The sequence below is a fragment of the Mus caroli genome, chromosome 2 (assembly GCF_900094665.2).
Source record: "Mus caroli chromosome 2, CAROLI_EIJ_v1.1, whole genome shotgun sequence".
In the NCBI taxonomy this organism is placed as follows: Eukaryota; Metazoa; Chordata; class Mammalia; order Rodentia; family Muridae; genus Mus; species Mus caroli.
Genome location: NC_034571.1, coordinates 60,972,314 through 60,997,717, shown reverse-complemented (window position 1 = coordinate 60,997,717; position 25,404 = coordinate 60,972,314). Strand labels below are relative to the sequence as shown.

The 25,404-nt window shown below is 38.5% G+C and overlaps 1 protein-coding gene across 2 annotated transcripts in view; it reads left to right on the top strand.

Annotated features, from left to right (window-relative positions):
• The window catches only part of LOC110308193 (sodium channel protein type 1 subunit alpha), a 153,082-nt gene that overhangs the window by 62,485 nt on the left and 65,193 nt on the right, over nt 1-25,404 (top strand). For both annotated transcript variants that reach the window (XM_021180584.2, XM_021180599.1), the window contains exon 2: nt 17,692-18,004. In XM_021180584.2, the coding sequence (XP_021036243.1) occupies nt 17,741-18,004 (264 nt within the window). In that variant the 5' untranslated portion in view covers nt 17,692-17,740. The remainder of the gene's footprint in view (nt 1-17,691; nt 18,005-25,404) is intronic.

Sequence of the window (25,404 nt, the reverse complement as noted above, 5' to 3'; positions counted from 1 at the left end):
TGTGTGTGTGTGTGTGTGTGTGTGTGTGTGTGTGTGTGTGTGTGTGTTGTGCAGAGGTCAGAGGACAACTGGCTGGTAGAAGAGGGTTCTCTTCTTCACTCATTGGTCTCCAGGGCTGGAAATCAGATTTGACAGCAAATACCCTTTATACACCAAACCATCTTGCCAATCTTCTATGAGGATTTCTTAAGTCAGTGTGGTCATTCATACTCTCATGGACTCACTGACATAAAACTCACCTTTGGTTTTGGTGATTCATATTTTTCAATCTCCAGTCTGGAAGTTGAGTTCCAGATGAAGTGATGTTGTTCAGGTCTCACGTTTCTTCCACCCAGGAGTCTATGAAGAAAGGAGCAGAAATTTCCACAAATGGGCACTGCTACAGTAGACTAACTGTGCATGCTTTCTAAACCAAAACCAATAATGCCCCACCTAGCTTAGTTGTTTCAGATTTCACTTATTGTGCTGAGATTAGAGATGGTAGCATAATTTTGAGATTTAAGTAGCAGGGAAAATAATTTGGGTGTAAGTTTTTGTTGAATGTTATAATAATATTCAAATTATTTACTATGTTTCAGGAGCACATACAATTATACTTTGTCAGCTGCCACCTGCTGTTGAGCATAACAAAAACGTTATTTTTTTCATAGTTAAGAAATGTTGAGCTGGGCATGGTGGCGCAGGCCTTTAATCCCAGCACTCGGGAGGCAGAAGCAGGTGGATCTCTGAGTTCAAGGCCAGCGTGGTCTACAAAGTGAGTTCCAGGACAGCCAGGGCTGTACAGAGAAAACCTGTCTCGAAAACACAAAAAAACAAAAACAAAACAACCAAAAAAAGAAATGTTAGCAATAGTGTCTGGGTTTGAAGACTGCATCTGTGATGGATTCCTAAGTGTGGCAGTCTCTGGATGGTCTTTCCTTCAGTCTCTGCTTCACTCTATGTTCCTGTATTTCCTTTAGACAAGAGAAAATCTAGGTTAAAATGTTTGGGATGGGTAGGTAGCCACATCCCTTAAATGGGGGCCATGCCTAACCTCAAATGTGTTCTCTAAAGGCTGTCTCTCCCCTCTGTTGGGTATTTCATCTAATTTCATCCCCACAGAGTCCTGGAAGCCTCTTGCTTTCCTGGCATCTGGGACTTTGTGGTGGCTATCCCCAGTTCCCCATCCCTCATTGATACACACCTCTGTTCAAACTCCTGACCTGTCATCTGAACTACATCTCCCCTGTCTCCTCCCATATTGGATCCTGCCTCCTTTTTCCTCTTCCCCCTTCTCTCCTCCTCCCAAGTCCCTCCCACCCTCTACCTTCAGTGATTATTTTATTCCCCCTTCTAAGGAGGACTGAAGCATCCACACTTTGGTCTTCCTCCTTCTTGAGTTTCGTGTGGTCTGTGAGTTGTATCTTGAGTATTCTGAGCTTTATTCTTAATATCTACTTATCAGTGAGTGCATACAATGTGTGTTCTTTTATGACTGGGTTACCTCACTCAGGATGATATACTCTAGATCCATCCATTTGCCTAAGAATTTCATGAAGTCCTTGTTTTTAATAGCTGAGTAGTACTCCATTGTGTAAATGCAACCACATTTTCTATATTGCTGATGCCAATGAAGTGCTTGTTGACAGGAGCCTGATATAGCTGTCTCCTGAGAGGTTCTGACAGAACCTGACCAATACAGATGTAGATGCTTGTAGCCAATCATTGGATTGAGCATGGGGACCACAATGGAGGAGTTGAGGGATGAACTGAAGGAGCTTAATGAGTTTGCAACTCCATAGGAAGAACAACAATATTAACCAGCCAGACCCCCAGAGCTCCCAAAGACTAAACCACCAACCAAAGAGCACACATGGAGGGATCCATGGCTTTAGCCACATATGTAGCAGAGGATGACCTTACTGGGCATCAATAGGAGGGGAGGCCCTTGGTTTTATGAAGGCCAAGTGCCACAATGTAGGGAAGTGCTAGGACAGTGAGGCAGGAGTGGGTGGGTGAGCAACCTCATAGCAGCAGGGGGAAAGAGAATAGAATGGGGGTTTCCTGAGGGGAAACCAGGAAAGAGGATAACATTTGAAATGTAAATAAATAAAATAACCAATAAAAAATAGCCAAAAAATGTTAGAAGACATGCTGAGTAGGAGAAAAGGAATAGATTCAAAAACCAAATCTCTCATATGTATATATATATGTGTATATATATATATATATATATATATATNTGTGTGTGTGTGTGTGTGTGTGTGTGTGTGTGTGTAGTACTATTTTACAGTTTTTCGCCATTTGGTTTTTGAGAAAAAGGACCAGAACTTCAAAACTAGTTAGAACTAAAGAGTGTAGGGTATTCATGGAACTTTATGTTCTGTTATCTGACATGTTTATGGTTTTGAGCTTAATGCATCAAAAGTTCTTTAATTGAAATAAGAATTAAAATGTGCATCTATTGTTAGAAAAAAACCACTTTATGTGAGATTTATTAATAGAGGTTTCATGATGTTTATTCTTTTACCTTTAAATAAATTAGTAATAATTCAGGATAGTGTTACTGTTCCTTGCCTTTTCACAGATGCATAGGCAGACAGACAGACAGACAGACACACACACACACACACAAACATAGACTCAAGAAGTCAAAAGAGGTTTTCTGTATTTTAAGTTGATGCCAAAAATGTTTAACCTTCATTTTTCACCTATCCTGGGACTAATACATGAATCCACTAAAATCAGAAACATCAAAATCCCAAAATAAATCAAAATCTCAGAGCTGATTTCATAAAGAATCTTGTGAAGAAAATTGCTTTAGTCTCAAGATCCCAATACTATGTTATTTTCCACTCCCCCTGCCACCCTACGGTCTTCACTGTCCTGCAGGGTCTTGTCTGTGGCATATATTAAATGAATACTTTCAAAATGAACAAAACTGATTGTACATATTGTGTGTCATACATCAAGACAAGAATAGACTTGGCTCTGTGTCCTAGCTGCTGTGACAGATGTCCTGGCATCTGGTAGTGTGTCCTTTGTACAGAGCTGACAGTCATTAGCTGGTGGTCACACAGAAAGCTAAGAATCCCAGAAGGGTCTCTATAAATCAGACCAGTACATCAAAAAAGAAACACTGGTTGACTGACTTTAACTGTCAGATTGAAAGTGAACCAGTATAGTTTTAAATAATAAATTAGATATAATTTGGTATCACATATTATAAATGCTGCATAGAGGCAATTAAAATAGTGAGTCTTTATTTTATTTTTTGAGTGAACTAATTTTTTATTATATTCAGCATAATATATATTTATACCAATCATAAAATGATCGACATGTTATTAAATGAACATAAAGATTTTGTTTACTTATTTGTTTTGTTTTTTAGTAGAGCTTTAAAATCTTGACTCTTACTGTGGTACAAACCCAAAATAAGAACAATTTTTAGACATTGGAGTTCATTGTAATTAGGCTGTACTTCAATGTCCCTCACATCACCAAAGGATTTTCCCTCCATAGTAGCTAAGCTAAGAGTTGACAATTCTGCTGCACCAAGGAATGAACTGTAGGCACTATTATTTGGATACAGATTTCCTTCTATAATCAAAACTGTTTGACTTGAGTGATTGTCATCATTCTCAGCCCACAGGGAACAGGTTACATTCATTTAAGAAATGGTGTGTATTAAGATGGTCTATCCATGGAGTCATTCATCAACTGTTTCAATGAACAATGGTTATGCTTGGAGAGTAGCACAGACATTAGGTGAGAGTAAGATTCTGGTTCATTTGACTGTGATAATTCTGAAAAACATTCATATCAGAAAAAAAGAGTAACTTATAAGGTCCTCTTCTTCAAAATTGATACAATAATTATAAATATCAAGAAAAACATTCAGTCTCACTCTTTGTTGTTCTCTTATAAGCTACCTCCCAAATTAATTGTCTACATTTCTTTGGACTGTATACATGAATTTGAAATATGTAAGCTGTTCTGAAAACCATAGTGTAGTGTAAAAACATCAAATTAACAATCTACAAATAGAGATGCTGAGCTAGGAGAAGCATGATTTCAAGACCATTATGTGGTACACAGCTAGACACTATCATATACAAACAAGCAGAAAGTGTATAATGGATTGTACAATATTGGACCTATTTCTCCCATTACCAAATTAGAGAGACCACTGGAAGACAGCCGACAAATTTCTAATTTCTCATATCTTTGAATTTCAATTCATTAAGATATGTTGGTAATATTAATTTTCATATTAAGAGATATTAAGGAAAAGTGATTGTTAATTCCTGTTATTTTTGTTGTTAAAGGTGGAATTATGTTTGTGTCCGTTTGTTGAAAGATTACTTTCTTGCTTTTTCTAGGGTGTAGTTTCACTCCTTGTGTTGGTGTTTTCCATCTATTATCTTTTGTAGGGCTGAATTTGTGGAAAGGTATTGTGTAAATTTGGTTTTGTCATGTAATATCTTCATTTCTTCATCTATGGTAATTGAGAGTTTTGTTGGGTATAGTAGCCTGGGTTGACATTTGTGTTCTCTTAGGTTATGTATGACATCTGCCCAGGATCTTCTAGCGTTCATAATCTCTGGTGAGAAGTCTTGTGTAATTCTGATAGGTCTGCCTTTATATGTTACTTGACCTTTTCCCTTACTGCTTTTAAATTCTTTCTTTGTTTAGTACATTTGGTGTTTTGATTATGTGACTGGAGGAATTTCCTTTCTGGTCCAGTCTATTTGGAGTTCTGTAGGCTTCTTGTATGTTCATGGGCATCTCTTTCTTTAGGGAAGTTTTCTTCTATAATTTTGTTGAAGATATTTACTGGCCCTTTAAGTTGGAACACTTCACTCTCTGCTATACCTATTATCCTTAAATTTGGTCTTCTCTTTGTGTCCTTGATTTCCTGGATGTTTTGGATTAGGAGCTTTTTGCTTTTTGTATTTTCTTTGATTGTTGTGTCAATGTTTTCTATGGTATCTTCTGCACCTGAGATTCTCTCTTCTATCTCTTGTATTCAGTTGGTGATGCTTGCATCTATGACTCCTTATCTCTTTCCTAGGTTTTCAATCTCCAGGGTTGTCTCCTTTTGTGATTTCTTTATTGCTTCTAATTCTATTTTTAGATCCTGGAGGGTTTGTTTGTTTCTTTCACCTGTTTGATTGTGTTTTCCTGTAATTCTTTAAGGGATTTTTGTGTTTCCTCTTTAAGGACTTCTACCTGCTTAACTGTATTTCTTTAAGTGAGTTATTTATGTCCTTCTTAGTCTTCTATCATCATCATGAGAAGTGATTTTAGGTTTGAATCTTGCTTTTCTGGTGTGATGGTGTATACAAACTTGCTATGGTGGGAGAATTGGGTTCTGATGATGCCAAGTAAATTTGGTTTCTGTTGCTTATGTTCTTACGCTTGCCTCCCACCATCTGATTATCTCTAGTGCTACCTGATATATCTGGCTATATCTGAGTGGAGCTAGTCCTTCCTGTGATCCTGGTTGTGTCAGAACTCCTCAGAATCAAGCTGTCTCTGGGATCCTGGATCCTGAGATCCTGAATGTGTCAGAGCTCCTGGGAGTTAAGCTGCCTCTGGGACCCTGAGATACTGGTGTGACCAAGCTTCTGTGATCCTGTGATCCTTGGCATGTTAGAGCACTTGGGAGTGGAGCTTCCTCTGGGTGTTGTGGAACTGGCTGTGAAGTTCAAGCCCAAGGTCTGCTCGCTCAGGGCACTGGCCCAGACAGACCAGAAGGAACTTGTGCCACTGATCTGGTAGAGTTCCTTTGTGCCTGGGTCCCACTGGTCCTAGTTACTTCCTGTGTTGCGACAGATGTTGTGTCCTCCTCACCTCTGATCCTATGATCCTGTGAGGTTTTAAATCAAGAAATTATGTCATCTTTTGTGACTTATTTCCTATACATTCTTTCAGCACACTCTGTGCTTAAATGATTCTTCTTTGAACATGAGTCTATGGTATTACAATAGAATTGTGTCATTGACCAAACTTGTGAAGGGTACAGATTTATATGTAGAATGTTTATCAATCAACTTGATGCAGGCCACCCACACACTGCTGTTCTCAGGCTTTCTTAACTCAGAGCATTTACTGTGTTTCTAGATCATCCAGATGAGAGGAAGTGTGGAACACCAGAGAGCCATTTGCCAGGTAGCTGATCTGTGTTTAATACTCTTCTCTCTCAAGTCTTTTCAGCCTCTTTATGTCTGCCTTAGCTCTTTGCTGTTTCTCTGTAGCTGTCCCTGTGTTCTGTGTGCTAAACTCCTTACTCCATCAACTATATCTTGAACACTTTTGCTTTGAGATGAGCTGGTTTTGTAAGAAAATATTAGGATAAGAAGGACATCTTCAAATTAGCTTTATACTAAAGAGACATCAATATCCCACAAAGAATTCTACACTCTTTGGGATATTTCATGTGTCACATATTTTAAACATCTTTCTTGCTTTAGCAAATCAAAGACTTCTCTTCGACCATTTTTCATCCTGTGTTGTCCAGGCAATATGCACACGAATGAACAGTAAAAGTCACTGAAAACTTAAAATAACTCTGAGCAATTAAGACTAAATGCCTCTGTATAGAGAAAAGACTGCCACAGACAGGAATGTTTTTGGTGTCTCTTGGGTACACTGTTCCATCATACCATGTGTCCCATATAGTATTTTCATATAGATTGTAAATACTGCATTATTTTAAGGAAATCATGGTTAATTTAGGTAAGTATTTGCAAAATGGGGTTATAACAATTTACTCCAACATCACATGTTAATATGATCTGAGGGAATTATGCATAGTGTTTGCCTTTTGTTTTTGTTTATTTTTCCATTACTGTTTCATAACAATGAAGAGACAAATGCTGACTCTAGCAGAATTTCCTCAGTCTGCTAAATATAGCTACACAATTGCCACCTTCACCAGCACCATTGGGAAAAAAATAACCTACATTGCTTGACTCCATATAGCTACATTGCCATAACTTTGTAGGGTTTACAGTAATGTGGTTTCTGTATAAAACTGAATTGAAATCTTAGATTTCTACAGAGAGAGGAATGGGGACAAGAAAATGAGGAGGGAACTTAAGTGGCTTGTGTCAAAGCCTTCTTTTAGGAAGTGTGCACTTAACTTCTAGTCAGTAAGCTATAGTGGCCATGTTAGATTTTCTGTTCTCACTAGGCCAGCTCTTTCTTGATATCTTAAATGCTGGAGCATAGACACATGGATGGACAATGACAGTTCTAGCAAATATCAGTGACTGGACCATTCCCTCACCATGGTACAGTTGTCTTTTTAGTAGAAGAATTTTTTTACTAAGACATCTTAACTTAAATAATTGGCTTGTGATTGATAATACATATTCTTTGCTGTGTGTTTTTGTATGTATCCCTGTTTGGGAGTGTGTGCTTGTGCCTATGCATGTATGTGCTCATGAGTGTGGACATGTATATACACAGGAGTGTGTGTGTATGTGTGTGTGTGCATGCAGTGTGTGTGTGTGTGTGTGTGTGCACACGCATGCACGTGTAAGTGCATGTGTGTGTGTTCTTGTGCATAGAGAGACCAGAGATATATATCACACTTCTTTCTCTGTTGCTTTCCACCTTAGTTTTTGTGACATGATCTCTCACTGAACCTAAAATTCTTGATTCAGCTGGACTGTCAGGACAGTAGGCCCACATGATGCCCCTGTCTCTGCTCCTCCAGCAATGGAATTATAGGCATTGGATGATGCTGCAGCTTTTTCAATGGGTACTGAAGATCTGAACATAGATATTCATGCTTACATGGCAACTGCTTTACTAATGAACTACTCCCCAGCCCACTCTTTGTATTCTTGATATAGGCTCTTGAGCATTCTTTGAACAAATTTTCCTGAGTGGTTATATGATTGTGAGAAGGCCATGATTTCACTGATTACCTAATAATAATGTGTTCCTCATCTAGAACTATAGGTGGAGACTCATAAGGTGTGGAATATCTAATCTCTGGCAACATTTGTGTCTGAGAGACAAATATTCCTAATTAATTCAACTCATTTAACAGCCTGGTCTTTGATAAGTGGCATACACTTGCTTGTTAGGAATATCACTGTCAAACATCACTGATAAATCGTTACTTTTAGACCCTTTGAGTCCTATTAGCTTCCTCTTGACCTCCAGTGAATGTGTCTTCTTATTCCAGGATCCAGGCTGAGGAAGAAGCACCCATTTGAGATATACCATTCTCAGAGCAAAGGTCCTAGAGCATGAGGCTATGTAGACACATAGTGCTTCAGAGAAAGCTTGACTAGAGTTTATAAGTCTCATTCCATCAGCCAAAAAAAGTCTATTACTCAAAACTATACAAGGGCAAGAAGAGCATAGCAGAATTTCCACTGGTTGGGAAGGCCTGCAGGTTAAACACCCAGGTGAATAATTCTCCTCCAACTAAGTGGATATTTGGGTATCAACCCAGACTGAATATCAAGAAGTGCCACTTCACCTCATCAAACCCATCTTGGCCTCTCTGTATTTTTAGTGTATTGTCGAGATTGGAAGTCTAGAGTCTTCCAGGTCTAGGAGCTAGTCTGGCTATGCCCTGTTAGACTGTGTCATCCTGTTTATGACCCTGCAATCTCCTTCCCAACCTAAAGACTCTCACTGCTCATCCATATCATTCTCTCCCCTACACCAGAATATTTGACATCATATTTGAGATACATTTAAGACACTTTCAAGAGAGAAGAGGGCATTTAACATTAAATTGAAACCTCAAGCAAGTAAAGACTACATAATAGAAATAACACAGAAAAATACATATATACCTCCACAAATAAAAACAGAGATTATACAAATGTATATTTCTCAAAATTGATAGTATATAAAGAATTTTCTAATGGTTTTTAGGTTCTTGATCTGAGAACATATCAGCACTTTATTCTGTCAAAATATCTTTTGAGGATGGGTATGATGGTACACACCTTTAATCTCAGCACTCAGGAGGCAAAGGGAGGCCTCTGTGAATTCAAGGCCAGCCTGATCTGGACAATGAATTCCAGGACAGTCAGGGTTAGGAAAAGAGATCCTGACCTAAAAAAAAAAAAAAAGTTTTTGTTCTCTTTCTTTCTTTCTTTCTTTCTTTCTTTCTTTCTTTCTTTCTTTCTTTCGTTTCTTTTGATGTTATTGTTTTAGTTTGTTGTCTACTTTTTTACTGGATTTTTATGTATTTACTTTTCAAATGTTATCCCCTTTTCTGGTTTCCTCTCCCATCCCTACTCCCTCTGCTTCTGTTATAATGTTCCCACTACCACCTTATTGACCTGGCATTCCCCTACAATGGAAAATCAAGCCTTCACAGGACCAAGGCCGTCTCCTCCTATTGATACCAGACAATGCCATCCTCTGCTACATATGTGGCTAGAGCCATGGACCTCTCCAAGTATACTCTTTGGTTGGTGGTTTAGTTCCTGGGAGCTCTGAGGCAGGGAGGTCTGGTTGATTGATATTGTTGTTCTTCCTATGGGGTTGCAAGCCCCTTCAGCTCCTTCAGTCCTTTCTCCAACTCCTCCATCAGAGACCCTGTGCTAAGTCCAATGGTTGGCTACAAGCAACTTCTGTATTTGTCAGGCTCTGGCAGAGCCTCTCAGGGGACAGCTATAACAAGCTTCTCTCAGCAAGTACTTCTTAGCATCTGCAATAGTGTTTGGGTTTAGTGTCTGTCTATGGGTTGGGTCCCCAGGTGAGGCAGTCTCTGGATAGCTCTTCCTTCAGTCTCTGCTCCACACTTTGTCCCTGTATTTCCTTTAGACAAGAACCCTTCTGGGTTAAGAATTTTGAGATGAGTGGGTGGCCTCATTCTCCTAACCAAGGGCCTTGCCTAACCTCTAGATATGGTCTCTATAGGTTCTCCCTCCCCTTTGTTGGGCTTTCAGCTAATCTCATCCCTGTTGGGTCCTGGGAGCCTCTTGCTTTGCTGGCATCTGGGACTTGCAATTCCCTATCCCCCATTGCTACACACCTCTGTTCAAATTCCTGCCCCTCTGTATATCATCCCCATCTCCTCTCATAACTGATCCTGCCTCCCTTTCCCCCTCGTCCTCCTCTCTTCCTCCCAAGTCACCCCTACCCTCTACCTCCCATGAATATTTTGTTCCCCCTTTTAAGAAGTACTGAAGCATTCACACTTTGATCTTCCTTCTTCTTGAACTTCATGTGGTCTGTGAATTGTATCTTGGGTATTGGGAACTTTTGGTCTAATATCCACTTACCAGTGAGTGCATACCTTGTGTGTTCTTTTGTAGCTGGGTTACCTCACCTAGGATGATATCCTCCAGATCCATTCATTTGCCTAAGAATTTCATCAAGTCATTGTTTTTAATTGCTGAGTAGTACTCTGTTGTGTAAATGTACCAATTTTCCATTCGTCTGTTGAGGGACATCTGGGTTCCTTCCAGCTTCTGGCTATTATAAATAAGTCTGCTATAAGCATAGTGGAACATGTGTCCTTGTTATATGTTGTAGTATCTTTTGGGTATATGCCCAGGAGTGGTATAGCTGGGTCCTCAGGTAGTCTTATGTCCAATTTTCTGAGGAATCAACAGACTGATTTCCAAAGTGGTTTTACCAGCTTGCAATCCCACCAGCAATGAAGGAGTGTTCCTCTTCACATCCTCGCCAGCATCTGCTGTCACCTGAGTTTTTGATCTTAGCCATTCTCACAGGTGTGAGGTGGAATCTCAGGGTTATTTTGATTTACATTTCCCTGATGACTAAGAAAGCTGAACATTTCCTTTTTTTTTTTTTCTTTTTGGTTTTTCGAGACAGGGTTTCTTTGTGCATCCCTGGCTGTCCTGGAACTCACTCTGTAGACCAGGCTGGCCTTGACCTCAGAAATCTGCCTGCCTCTGCCTCCCAAGTGCTGGGATTAAAGGTGTGCCTCTCCACACCCGACTTGAACTTTTCTTTAGGTGCTTCTCTACCATTTGGTATTCCTCGGTTGAGAATTCTTTAGCTCTGTACCCCATTTTAATAGGGTTATTTGGTACTCTGGAGTCTAACTTCTTGACTTCTTTGTATATATTGAATAACAGCCCTCTATTGGATTTAGGATTAGTAAAGATCTTTTCCCAATTTGTTGGTTGCCATTTTGTCCTATTAAGAGTGTCCTTTGCCTTGGAGAAGTTTTGCAATTTTATGAGATCCCATTTGTCAGTCAATTGTTGATCTTAGAGTATAAGCAATTGATGTTCTGTTTAAGAAATTTTCCCCTGTGTCCATGTGTTCAAGGCTCTTCCCCACTTTCTCTTCTATTAACTTTAGTGTATCTGGTTTTAAATGGAAGTCCTTGGTCCACTTGGACTTGTGTTTTATACAAGGAGATGAGAACAGATCAATGTGCATTCTTCTACATGCTTACTGCCAGTTGAACCAGCACCATTTGTTGAAAATGCTTTTTTTCCACTGGATGGTTTTACCTCCTTTGTCAAAGATCAAGAAACCATAGGTAGGTGGGTACATTTCTGGATCTTCAATTCTATTCCACTGATCTTCTTGCCCATCACTGTACCATTACTATGCAGTTTTAAATCACAATTGCTCTGCAGTACACCTTGAGATCAGGGATGGTGATCCCCCCCCCCCAGAAGTTCTTTTATTATCGAGAATAATTTTCATTATTCTGGATTTTTGGTTATTCCAAATGCATTTGAAATTGCTCTAACTCTATGAAGAATTGAGTGGGAATTTTTATGGGGATTGCATTGAGTCTGTAGACTGCTTTCAGCAAGATGGCCCTTTTTACTAAATTAATGTTGCCAATCCATGAGCATGAAAGATTTTTCCATCTTCTTCAGTTTCTTTCTTCAGGGGTTTAAAGTTTTGTCATACAGATCTTTACTTGCTTGGTTAGTGTCACACCAACATATTTTATATTACTTGTAACTATTGTGAAGGGTGTCGTTTCCCTAATTTCTTTCTCAGCCTGTTTATCCTTTGAGTAAAGGAAGGCTACTGATTTGTTTGAGTTAATTTTATAATCCAACCACTTTGTTGAAGATGTTTATCAGGTTTAGGAGATCTCTGGTAGAATTTTAGGATCACTTAACTATACGATCATATCATCTGCAAATAGTGATATTTTGACATCTTCCTTTCCAATTTGTGTCCTTTGGTTTTGGTTTTTGATTCAAGAACAAAGAATGAATTAAGTACAATGCAAGCCTTATAGAATTAGTCAGTGGTTGAGTGATCAGGGAGATGGCTCAGAGGGCAAAGACATTTGTTGACTAGAGTTTAATCCCAGGAATTTACATAAAAGTACAAAGAAAGAAGCAGTTCTTCAAAGTTGTTCTCTGACCTCCAGTTATATGCCTCGCACAAGTCTCCATACACACACTTCATGCACGCATGCGCACATATGCACACACACACATTAATAAATATTTTAGTTACTTTTGTGAGATAATATCAATAAGAATAATATTTCACCTGACTTTAATTTTGGGCAATAGAATATTTTGCAAAGTAGACCAAAAATTTAATTAAGAAGGGTGCTATCTAGAGGACTGATATCCTCAAAATAGTGGTAGGGCTTGCAAGAGCTGACCATCATGTTAGCAAGAATCCAGCTAATTTTCACTATAAATACCATGCTATTTTAGAAGACACCACACATATAGCATTGCTTCACACATAAAATTATGCGGCATAATATAGCTAAGATGTCCTGATATTGAATAACCATATTAACTGATAGCTGGGATTACCAGGTTTAGAAAAATATTTAAAAGTTATTGAAATAAAGTATGAATTGTTGGTGACGATAAAGTATGAATTGTTGGTGACGATAAAGCTGGAAGGTTCCTATTTGAATGAAGTAATTATTCTTATTTCTCTTTCATCCCTGTTTTTCCCATTGTGAATTACATTTTTATTAGTTTTAAATGTTTTCCTAACTTATTTTTTTCCAAAGATTTACTCATTTTATGTATGTGAGTACATATGTGGTATTCACTTCAGACACACCAGTTCCCATTACAGAGGTTATAAGACACTATGTGGTTGGTGGGAATTGAACTCAGACCCTCTAGAAGAACAGTCAGTGCTCTTAACCTCTGAGCCATCCCTCCAGCCCTCAGGTCCTCACTTCTATTCCAGTGTCTTTTGGAGATTTTTTTTGTTTCTTGTTGCCTTCTTTCGAATGTCTTGTCTACGTTTAATTTTTAAAAGTATTTTCTAAAAGAATAATTCTTTCATTTTTTCTTGGCAATTTATTTCTTTTTATTATTTTAAGTATGTTTGTTAATGAAATGCATCATTTTTCTTTCTTCATAACTATGTGACTTTGCATTTTGAATAAGTTCTTATCTTATATTTTTCTTTAAAATATTACTCTCTCTTTGACACTTTTCTTACCACGATTTGTTGGCTATCTCTACTGAAGGGTACATGGCTGCTCTATGTAACCAAGGCATCCAAAGTCACACTAAAGTAAAGAGACCGCCACAAGCCTCAAGCCACGTGTTCCTCAAATGAGACATCTCTAATGAGGCATGTGTTTCCACAAATGGGGACCATTCTTGGTTTTCAGTTTAAATGTTTAAAGATTTTAAGTTAAAAATCCAAACTTTTTCTTTCTAACCTAATGGTTATTTCTGGATAGAAGTTCAAACTAAAATCTATAGATTTTTGCCCATAATATTGCTTGAAAACATTAATATTGAAGGATATTTGACAGCTTCATGATTAAAATTACAGTTATTTGTTTACTTGGCTAGTGTCTGTGTGTGCGTGTGTGTGTGTGTATGTGTGTGTGTGTTTGTTTAACAGAGAGAGAGAGAGAGAGAGAGAGAGAGAGAGATGGAAAGGTGGCATGGTGGAGCTTAGAGGACAGCTCACATGAATCAGTCATCTCCATCCACCCTGTGGGGCAGACAGCAAGCTCAAGGTCACCAGCAAGCTCAAGGTCACCAGACATGAGCAGGAACCTTTACCAAAGCCATCTCTTTAGCCCCAGATCACAATATTGAAATGGTATTATTCTTATAATTAATATAACTTATGTTTTACTTTTTGGTAGTATTTGAATACAAGGTCTAATCAGAAAGTAAGAAATACTTTCCCCCAACCTGAATATGTTATCAATATAGTATTTAGTTAAATTACTCACATATGAGTGTAATTACTGTAACTAAACCCAGTCATTATTATAACAATAAATTTGAAGTGGTCATATTCATCAGTAGTATTTGCCTATCTTCTTGGCTGTTTGTTTACTCAGTTGATACTGACAGCCAATAGCCCTAAATTTTTTTCATTTTTTCTTATACTGCTTTTTATTTATTTTTAATTATATTTAATATTTTTCTTTTACAGTCTAGTCGTTATCCCCCTCCCATTCTGCCCTCAGACAGTTCCTCATCCCATTTTCCTCCCCACCCTCCCACCCCCATCTCTAAGGGGATGTCTCCACACCTCACACTCCCCCAACACCCCCGCCAGGCCTCTCCATTCCCTGCGGCCTCAAGTCTCTCAAGAGCTAGGGGCTCTTTTCTCACTGAGGCCAGACCCGGAAGTCCTACTTGTACATGTGTCCAGGACCTTGGACGAGCTAGTATATGCTGCCTGGTTGGTGGCTCAGTGTCTGAGGGATCTCAAGAGCCTAGGCTTATTGAGCCTGCTGGTCTTCCTATGGGGTCGCCCTCCTCCTCAACTTCTCCCAGCCTTTTCCTAATTCAACCACAGGGGTCCCTGACTTCAGACAATTGGTTGGGTGTAAGTATCTGCTTCTGTCTCAGTCAGCTGCTTTTTGGGCCTCTCTGAGGGCAGACATGCTAGGCTCCTGGCTGTAAGCACACCATAGAATCATTAATAGTGTTAGGTCTTGTAGGTTGCTCATTTTTACCGCATAGGAAGGCTTGAAGTAGCCACTTCTGTTCTGTTCACACAATTTTATGGGAAATGAACCCGGTTGTTGCACCCTTTCAGAAAGACTGAAATTGTATGCAATTAGTATGTATTTAAATTATGCTGCAATCCAAAATTTAAGTATTTGCATACAAAAGATAATGTTAAACCTATGAAACAGCAAAGAAATACAAATGAGAAAAAAAAACAAAACAAATGCCCTTATATATGTTTTCAAGTTTGTTCTCAGTGAAAAGAGAGAGAGAGAGAGAGAGAGAGAGAGAGAGAGAGAGAGAGAGAGAGAGAAGCAATGATCTATACTGGGCAGGATTATCAAGCACTGCACACTGGTACTTTGGTCACAGACAGATTGCAACTCAAAGCTGGCTCCAGGAGTGGAGCTGAGAAGTCCCAATCCTTATTCATGTATCCATCCTAAACTCACGGCACAACACAGGACATGTGTGGTAATGGTGGCATCCACAGACATCTTCTGATGCCAGTCCCATAGATCATGGCAGCCTTTCAATTGTGCTTGTATCATAAACACTTGATGATGATAACAGCAGCTCTGTCAAGAGTTTGTGGATTTTCTATAATATTCTTTTAAATCATATTTTAGAGTATATTTCTACTAATAAGGATGTTTAAGGTAATAAAAGAGCAGGCCAAACTGTGCTGATAGCAGCTTTATACATCTCATGTATGTTGGACTCTTTGATGCATTAATGTTGACTGATTTGTCTAAAATACGTAAGTCCATTTAAGTATTCTATTAGGTCTCCACATTAAAATCATCTAGTGATTTTTTTCTCAATATATACTCAAGCTTTTAAGTGACATAAGGCTGTAAATAGTTCAGTTCACTTCCAAATATCAGATCATAAATATTATCTACACATCAAATAAGTAGAATCAGCACTAGAATTGATAGAATCAAATCAGAGATGGTGGTGCAAGACCACAATCCAAACAATTATGAGAGTACAACATGATAATTGCAATTTCAAAGCCAGTCTGAGCCATGGAGCAAGTTCCACTCCACCCTTGGGGCATGCTGAGATCCAAACTCAACAGTCATAAACAAACCAAAAGATAGGGTTTATAGAATAAGAAGAAAAGGAGAAGAACAAATAAACACACTAAGATAGAATTCAATGCATCTTTAGACTCAAAACCATCAAGTAGGTGAGAGGGATACCTAGACAGGGATGATCTGAATGAATGAGTGAGATAAAATACAGTGATTCCATTGCCATGAGAGGTAGCCCACCTCTGACACTATTAATTACATACTGCTGTTCTTGCAGACAGGAGGCTAGCATAACATTCATTTGAGTGGCTTCATGCAGCAGCTAATGGAAATACATGCAGAATCCCACAGCCAAACATTAGGTAAAGCACGGGGAATCTTGTCAAAGAGGGAGAGGAAGAGCCAGGGAGGTTCAGAACACAAGATATCCTACAGAATCAACTAACCTGGTCGCATAGCAACTCACAGATACTGAACCACCAACAAGACATCATGCATGGGATGACCCCCTATACATATGTAAGGGGGGTCCCATCCCATCCCTTTACAGCTTGGTCTTCATGTGAGACCACTATCAGCAAGAGCAGGGGCTCTCTCAGACTCTATTGGCTGCCTTTGGATCCCTATCCCCTAACTGGACAGCTTTGTCTAGTGTCAATAGAAGAAGATATGTCCAGTCTTATACATCTTAATATGCCAAGGTTGCGGGAAGAGGGTTGATATCAATGGGAGGTTTCACTTTCTCTGAGAAGAAATGGAAAGGTGAATGGGGGGAGGGAGAACACTGGGAGGAGAGGAGGGAGAGGAAGCTGTAGTTTTCTACTAAGAGGCCTAGACATCAAAGCTGCAACTAATTGTATCTGAGCTTGCTGACTTTAATGAGCTAACAGACTATTGAAACAGAGTCTGTACCAGGCAGAACTTGAGCTCTGGGAAGTTTGGGCACAGCTATATGTGTGAAATTTGAACTCTTATTAAGTATACCTTTAAAAGGATGCATCTTGGATTTGGCCTTAACATCTGCAGAACTGTAGACTCTCCAATGTATCAGAATTACTTCGGCGAACCAAGAACATTCTACTACCTCCTGTGCACATAGCTTCCTTTCCAGTATAGTTTATCTCCATCTCAGCCATATTAATGGCTTTTGTCCCACCTTGGATTGTCATTGTCAAAGAGACTCTACTAGAGCTAATGTAGTTCTCAGGCCATAGATCTACTCGCCCACATCTCAGGGTGTACACAGGCATAAGTAGTGTAGCAATGACTGTCTTTTATATGATTCTGATTGACTGCAACAAAGTTAAACAGCTTTGCCCTTACTTGTTAAGCCTCAATGGCTGCACTTTACATATCAGAGACAAAGTTTTGGGTTTTTTCGTTGTGTTTGTGTGTGTGTGTGTGTGTGTGTGTGTGATATACCTTTGAATTGATTGATCTATCAGTGGGCATCGTCTTCATCATACAGGTACATCTCAGGGTGAACAGTTTATCAGTGATGTGGCGACAATTATCAAAATGTACTCAGAGCAATATTGAACCAGTGTTTAAACTCACAGCCTAGTTCCTCTATTGGTAAAGCACAATCCTAAATATACAAGACTGCTTGGCCAAAGCTCAACATAGAGAATGAATTTGTGTAAACTTTTTTTTTCCATTTCAATTTTACAGGAGACAAAAATTTAAGTCTTCTGGCCCTCTTTTCTAGATGAGCATTTATTGATATTAATAACTTTTAATGTTCTCCATGTTTCTGGTTCTTCCCTCCTTAGGAATCTCACATGAAGAGTAAAGAGTAATTAAAATGTGCAGGATGACAAGATGGAGCAAACAGTGCTTGTACCACCAGGACCTGACAGCTTCAACTTCTTCACCAGAGAATCCCTTGCAGCTATTGAAAGGCGCATTGCAGAAGAGAAGGCTAAGAATCCCAAGCCAGACAAAAAAGATGATGATGAAAATGGCCCAAAGCCAAACAGTGACTTGGAAGCTGGGAAGAACCTTCCATTTATCTATGGAGACATTCCTCCAGAGATGGTGTCGGAGCCTCTGGAGGACCTGGACCCTTACTATATCAATAAGAAGGTAACTGTTTTTATCAGGTATACTTTGCCACTAACTACATTTACATTGGACTGTTACAGAAGCCTCACATACTAAATTAGCACAGGCTTAACAATCTCTCTGCTTAAGAAATGAGACCAGATTTGTGGGTGGTTTATGCATATTCATAAGAAGTAAATAAATTATATTATACCATATGGAGCTGCCCCAAATGCCCCATGACAGAAATCTAAATATACGTATAAGATTTTGTAGGCAGCTAATTTAACAAATTAAAAAACTCTCACTGAAGATTACAAGGACTAAGCAATTTTAAGTACTTTTTTTGTACCTTGAAATGTTGAAGTCACCCTGAGTTACCAAAGACCTAAAAATATATTGTGTGAATTTCTCATGGAAGGAAGTTTTACAACACAAGAGGTTTTTATTTCTATGCCATATTATAAATAATCAATAATTTCCTAAGTAATTGTATCCACATGGAATATAGTTATGCAATATACAAGGGTATTTTGTGTTAATGTTGTTTTGTTGCTTGTTTTTAGGGAAAAATGATTTCTTTTGGCTTGTAGTTCATATATATAGAACTGTTGGGGGCATACTGCAATTAAACCATTTCTGCACATATATGTATGTATGTATGTATGTACATATATGCATGTATACATATATATCGTAACCATATTATGTCTACAAGGACTCTGTTTCTAAGACTGATACAGTTTTATACTGGCTTAAACTTTTTGAAGACACTATCCATCCAATTACACTTGCCAGTTGTTAAAGTGGGGGGAATATATAACCAAGCAAGTCAAGTGTTTCATTGACCACAAATCCTAAAATACTCCAAACTTTTAGGGACACTTTACAGTTAGCCCAGTTCCTGTCAGAACAAAAGCTGCCATATGTGGTAGCTTGGGGTGAGAGAAATGTCTTAGTTAGAGTTTCTATTCTTGGGATAAAACATCAACACCCAAGACAACTTGAAGGTAGGGAAGACTTATTTCAGCTTACAGTTCTACATCACAATCCATTATGAAGAAAGCTGGGGCACAAAATCAAAGCAGGAACCTGGAATCAGGAACTGAAGCAGGAGCAGGGGAAGAGCATGCTCACTGGCTTGCCTGGCCTATTTTTTTATAGCACCTAGGACCACCCTCATGGGGGTGGCACTACAACAACAGGCTAGGCCATGCCACATCAATCATCAGTCAAGTAAAGGCATTTCAGGCTTGCTTCCAGGCCAATCTAGAGAAGGGGCAATTTCCCAATTGAGGTTCCCTTTTCCAAAATGACTGTAGCTTATGTCAAGGTGACATAAAAGTAGTCAATTTAGGAGATTGTTCACTCTATAATTGCTATTTGTCAGAAGTGAATATGAGGAAATTACGAAATAAAGATCCAGATGTGTTCCACATAGAAATTGGTTCATCTCATGGATTGTGTTTATTTACTTACAATTCTTGGGGGGCATGCAGTGTTTCAGAGGCTCCTATGGTCCAGGTTAGAAAGCCTTTTCCTCATCAGGTATTTGCTCTCCCAAACATGGAGCCTCCAATTTACAGACCAAATCCACCATCTAATAGTTACTAATTATTTATATAGAAACAAAGATAAATAAACATGATTTATTAATGATAAAAATTACTAAGAGGAGGCCCTGTCAAAATACAAAGTTGAAATCCAGTATCCTAGCTCCTATACAATGTCCTCATTTATAAATCTATAAAGGAATAAAAGACCAAATGGAAACACTTTAAAAAGTGTAGTAATTCACTATGTGGTAACCAGACTGTTATATTGCTATGAAAAGACACCATGACCATAGCAACTCTTATAAAAAGAAAGCATTTATTTGGAACTTGATCACATTCAGAGGTTTAGATCATTATTATTATGGCAGGGAGCATGGCAGCACATAGGCAGACATGGTGCTGAAGAAGTAGCTGAGAGTTCTATATCTGGACCCACAGGCAGCAGGAAGAGAGAGCCACTGGGCCTGGCCTAGCCTGAGCTTTGGAAACCTCAAAGCCCTCTTCCATGGCACCCTTCCTCCAACAAAGCCATAACTATGGCATCCTTCCTCCATCAAAGCCATAACTAAGTCAAGCCACACCTTCTAATCCTTCTCAAGTAGTACCACTCCCCTGATTACTGAGCATTCAATTATTTCAGTTTATGAGAGCCATTCTTACTCAAATCACCATACAAACTATCAAACTATCAGATCCTTTTTTTTTTTTTTGTCTTTTAAATTAAAGAGCTTCCAGACTGCCAGGCCTGGTTGTACACACCTTTAATCCCAGCAATTAGGAGGCAGAGGGAGGAAATTCACTGTGAGTTTAAGGCTAGCCTGATTTACATAGCAAGTTCCAGGCCATCCAAAGTTAATAGTGAGACTCTGTCTTAAAAAAAATAAAATAAAATCAATCAACCAATCAACAAATAATAAAAATAAAAGCAAAAGAATGTGTTTTAAAAAACAAAGAGCTTTTAAATTGATGAAAGATACTGTATTGAGGGGTGGTTCTGCCCATGATGGTCCCTGACTGGGTTATTTTGAATTTTAAATTTTAAAAACAATGGCATAAAGGAAAATGGAAAACAAAATCACACAACCCCGTGACAAATACTTAAAGCTTTTACACAAAGCTCAAGGTGCAAGACCAGCTCTGATGACTAGGCAGCCAGATCAGCTTTCCTACCCCTGCCCGCAACCTGCCTTTGACATCAGCTGTCCTTATCTTCAAATGCAGATTGTGTGAAGAAGGAAAAACATTCAGACATTTTGGAACAAATCACATTGTGCAAGCAGAACAACCTGATAGGAGAGATATTGTTATCAGGAAGGAGTTTTTCCAATGAAAGGCATGTCCTTCATTTTCACATTATTCTTCCACCAAACAGATCTCCAGATGTGAGCCACTGGATAGCAGCGCAGGTAGACATTTCTAGAGCTAAGGATTTTTTTTTTAAAACAGACACGCAATGGGCTTCACTCTTTAGTTTTTGAGACAGCAATTCCCTATGTATCCCAGGCTGGCCTTGAACTCACACTCCTCCTTTCTACAGGTGCAGGGATTGTAGGAATGTGTCAGCTTGTCCAGCATAGAGTACTTTAGAACACATGGCCAAACCACATTCAGAAATGTTGCCTTCTTTCGTAGTGCTCTGTTTTAAAACCTTCTTTAGGTTGCCTGTGTATTATGTTACTAGTCTTAATTTTTCTCTCATAAATAGATTGTTTTATTATGGTATAATCTTCATAAACGTTAAGTTTTCTCTGATTTACATTGAAGTTGCTTAGTAAAATCTCAGTCTTTTAAAAGAATATTTCTTCTAATATTTGATCACTAATTTTGTTTTAGTGACTACTATGTAGCCTTCATTAAACCTCATATATATATATATATATATATATATATATATATATGAATGAGAAAGAGAGAGAGAGAGAGAATGGGAGACAGAGAGGGAAGGAGGGTAGAAGGGAGGGGAAAAGTGAATGAGTTGAAGCAGCCAAGGGGTCTACTGGTCAAAAATCATTAAGGGTGAGATTCTCCATGACTGAAGAAACTGTGAATATGAATTTGTTTTGAAAATTGAGTTGAAATATTCAAACATCAATGGCTTCCCTTAGATTGAACTTAGTTAATGAGTTATTTTTATATAAATCATCATGCTCATTTATTAGCAAAATGTAAAATGGTTTTAAAAAGCCAAATCTCTAAGAACCTTTAGCCTGCTGTAACATCACATCCAACATTTGGAATTATAATGAAAAGAAATGGATTGGCTTAAACTTATGGAGACCAGAGAGTACAAGATTGAGGAGCTAAACCATCACATGATGGAAGGGTTTAAGGCAAGGAAGAGCAAGAAGGGTCTGATATCTTACCCTGGAAAGGCACCAATTCGTTCTTGAAGGCAAAGCCTTCATTCACCAATAACCTGTTAAATATTCCCACCTTGTATTATGGAATAATTCAATTTATGAGTTTTGGGAAGGGCAAATATTGAACAATAGCATTGACCACGACAATGGTTACAGAATGTATTCTTTATGGTATACCTCAGGCTAAAGTGCAGGTGCACCATATGTGCAGAAAGCTGTGTGAAGGCACTGTAGCATGCCAGGGCTCTCTGTGTTCTTTTTATAAAGATAACCAATGCCATTGGGCTAGTGGAAATGTCACTGACAGTGGTATATGTTATCGTGACATATGCCCACATATTTTTATCCTCTTTGACCCAGTTTCTGATCTGCAAATTATGTAATAATCAAACGTTCTACTAAAATTATTAAAGTGATTTAAGCTGTGATCAGAGATCCTATGTTAGCAATGAAAGAAACAGTAACAACCATGAAGTAGAAAGGAGATAGCAATGTTGTAATGCACTGAGTTTCCATCTCATGGTTGCTGTCCTCAGGGGACCTTTAAGATGTGAGTCGAAGCTGAATACTTTCTATTTGTTCCTTCACTTTGTGTAACAAGGACATTTCAGTTTGTGAGTACAATTTTTTCTTATGGGACTTTTTTTTTGTCGGTTTCATAACTTGAGCTACTACTGTACCATTTGCCTATACATTCAGCTTCACCCACTCTTTGTTCAGAAAACGTCTCCCCTCTTATGTTCTTAAAATTACAGATGACTCATTAGAGACATGGGAAGAAATATCCTTTTGACAATGTGGCATTTGACTAGAAATAGAAAGATATTCTAGATCTGCAGTGAAAATAGAAGCTTGTTATATTTTGGAATATAGAAATGTATTCATTTAAAAACTGTACTGTGTCCTTGAATGTTTCCTAACATTAAAAAGAACCTATTGTCTCCACCAACAGACCTAAAATGATGGATACTATCTCTCTACTGGGGTTCACATAAGAGGCTTCCAATTTATAGCTCATCTGTCATCACAAGAGTGTCTATGATTGAGGTACCAAGTTCTTATTTTGTTTTCAGTTAGGGTGAGGAAGGTTTTATTCTTCTAGAAAAATTAGCCCTTAGCCTCTGCCTCAGAAAATGTCCCAGGACAAATAAATTACCTTTGACATTTAGTTTATTCTAGTCATACTAGTTAACAGACCCTTTGGATAAAAGTAACCAAAACTCAGCAAAAACTACTTTGAAGGAGAGACAGAAGAAGAGGAGGAGGAGGAGGAGGAGGAGGAGGAGGAGAAAAGCAAACTTATGGGCCAAATCTAGTTTGAATAACAAAAGACACAGAATCTAAACTGACACCATCAGGACAGCCCATGGACAGTGTAGGCTCTGCTTTGCCCTGTGCTGGCTTCCTGTGTAGATGGGCTCATCCACACATGGCAAAAATAGTCCACAGTTACAGTAAGTTAACATCTACAGCAGAGTAACCTTGAGGATAGGTGCATGTGTTTTCCAAACTCTGAGCAAGAATTCTGGACCAGGTAAGGGTCACATGCTGAATCACATCCTAAAGAATGAGGCAAATGTATTTAGGCCACAAGGACAGACAGTGGAGCAGAGATTTTCTCCACAATTAGAAGACAGAAACCTCTAGAGAAGTTATTCCAGATGAGTAAAAATGAACAACTGCTACCTCCCTATGTAGTATGCACTTGCATTTTAAATTCATGTTGGTACCTTACAGGTTCTTTCAAGATAGTTTTGGTCTCAACTTCAGAATAATAAATCTGAGGTTAAATAGTTTGTCTAAGATTGCAAAACTAATAAGTAAACTACTGGCATGTTGCCAAACCCCTGCTTTGTAAAAACAAATCTTCCATACTCAGTATCAGCGTCTAATACAATTCAACTACACTTAAAACTTAAATGGTGGGCTTCTGAAAGGAAATTGCATGTGAATTTAGATGCGAAGACAAGCTTCTGTAAAAAGGAAAACATAGAAGATGCTAACAGAGCATCTGGCCTGTCATATGAGGAGGAGGTTAGATTCTCTAGTTGCAGGGTACAATAGATCTGCTATCATACGATGGCCTGAAGTTAGCGAAGGGCATCATTTAGGAGATCTCAAAAAAATGTCAAGGCAAATAACGCCACAGCATTCCCTCCATCTGCCCTGCTTTCTCTTCCAACCTGAGAAAACAGAAATGTGACAGAATCTTCCCTCTGTCTACGTACTCTCTTTTGTAAGAGAGTAGATCCAAAGTTAAAACATAAATTAATTGTGAAGTACTCATATCTATAATTTTTGCTATTTGTGCACAATACTGTTTAACTTTCAAATTATCTCCCAAAGTTTATAAATGTGACATGAATGACTCTCAGATACCCATTCCCTCTTTCCACTCTCTGGTCATTTCAGCTTGTAATCAGTGGCTTAAAGACCTTACCCATTAACTCGGTGGAGGCTGTGTTAGATTAATTGAAGTTAGGCTACTGCAGAGAAGCAAATGCTGTGAGAGAAGCTGTGAGGGAGACTTGTCATTCCTCATGAGCCAAAGAGGAAAATCTTTGATTGAAGCCATGGAATATAAAAGAGGAGGGGAGGAGGAAAGGAGACCATTTAAAGATTCTCAGAGACTGAAAAAGGCTTAGACCCATGGATTGGACAAGAATGGGAAATGTAAGCGGAGATGGAGACTGCTAGGAATCTCTTACTCTCTGAAACATCAAACTTTGAAGCATCACTATATTGGTACGTGACTCTCATTCTGCCCCCCTGCCCCTTACTGTGGAACCTCTGGAAATGTGCCCTGCTCCCTGATAGGGTTAGGACAGTTTTTCAGTCTGACCACCAGAGTCTTACAGAGTAGAGATGCGCACCTGAGCCCAACTTAGAGCCATGTTACTATTTCCAGACTGGTACTTCCTTCTACATAGTGATACACTTCCAACCACCATTAATTCATAATTATATTTCATTAGGAATTACATAAAGCCTGGGAATAGTTCACTGCAGGAGTGCTTACTTAGCACTTGTTGGGCCTGGCTTGGATCCCAGCACCTGGAGAAGAAAGTTACATTGCGTTTGAAACAAAAAGACAAACAAACAAAAAAAAAAACATATTTATTTACTCTCTTCTGTGAAAATGCATTAAAATTCCAAAGGAATTGACTGCCAGATACACTTTTAGAAGACAGATGATGTGTAAATTAAAAATCACCTGTGATTTAAACTTCCAAGCAAAGAATATATTTAGTCTGCTTATAACACCTACTATTTATTTGTTTTTTTCTTTTGAGAAAGTTTTATTCCAGCATTCAATCTTGCCTCAAACTCACAACAATCCTGCCTTAGCTTTGGGCTGCTAGCTTTACGGGAGTGAGACTCCACATCTGGATGTAAGGCTTTTAAAATATTTCTAGTTATCCAGCTCACTTTCTTTCTTTCTTTCTTTCTTTCTTTCTTTCTTTCTTTCTTTCTTTCTTTCTTTCTTTCTTTCTTTCTTTCTTTTTTTTTTTGAGACAGGGTTTCT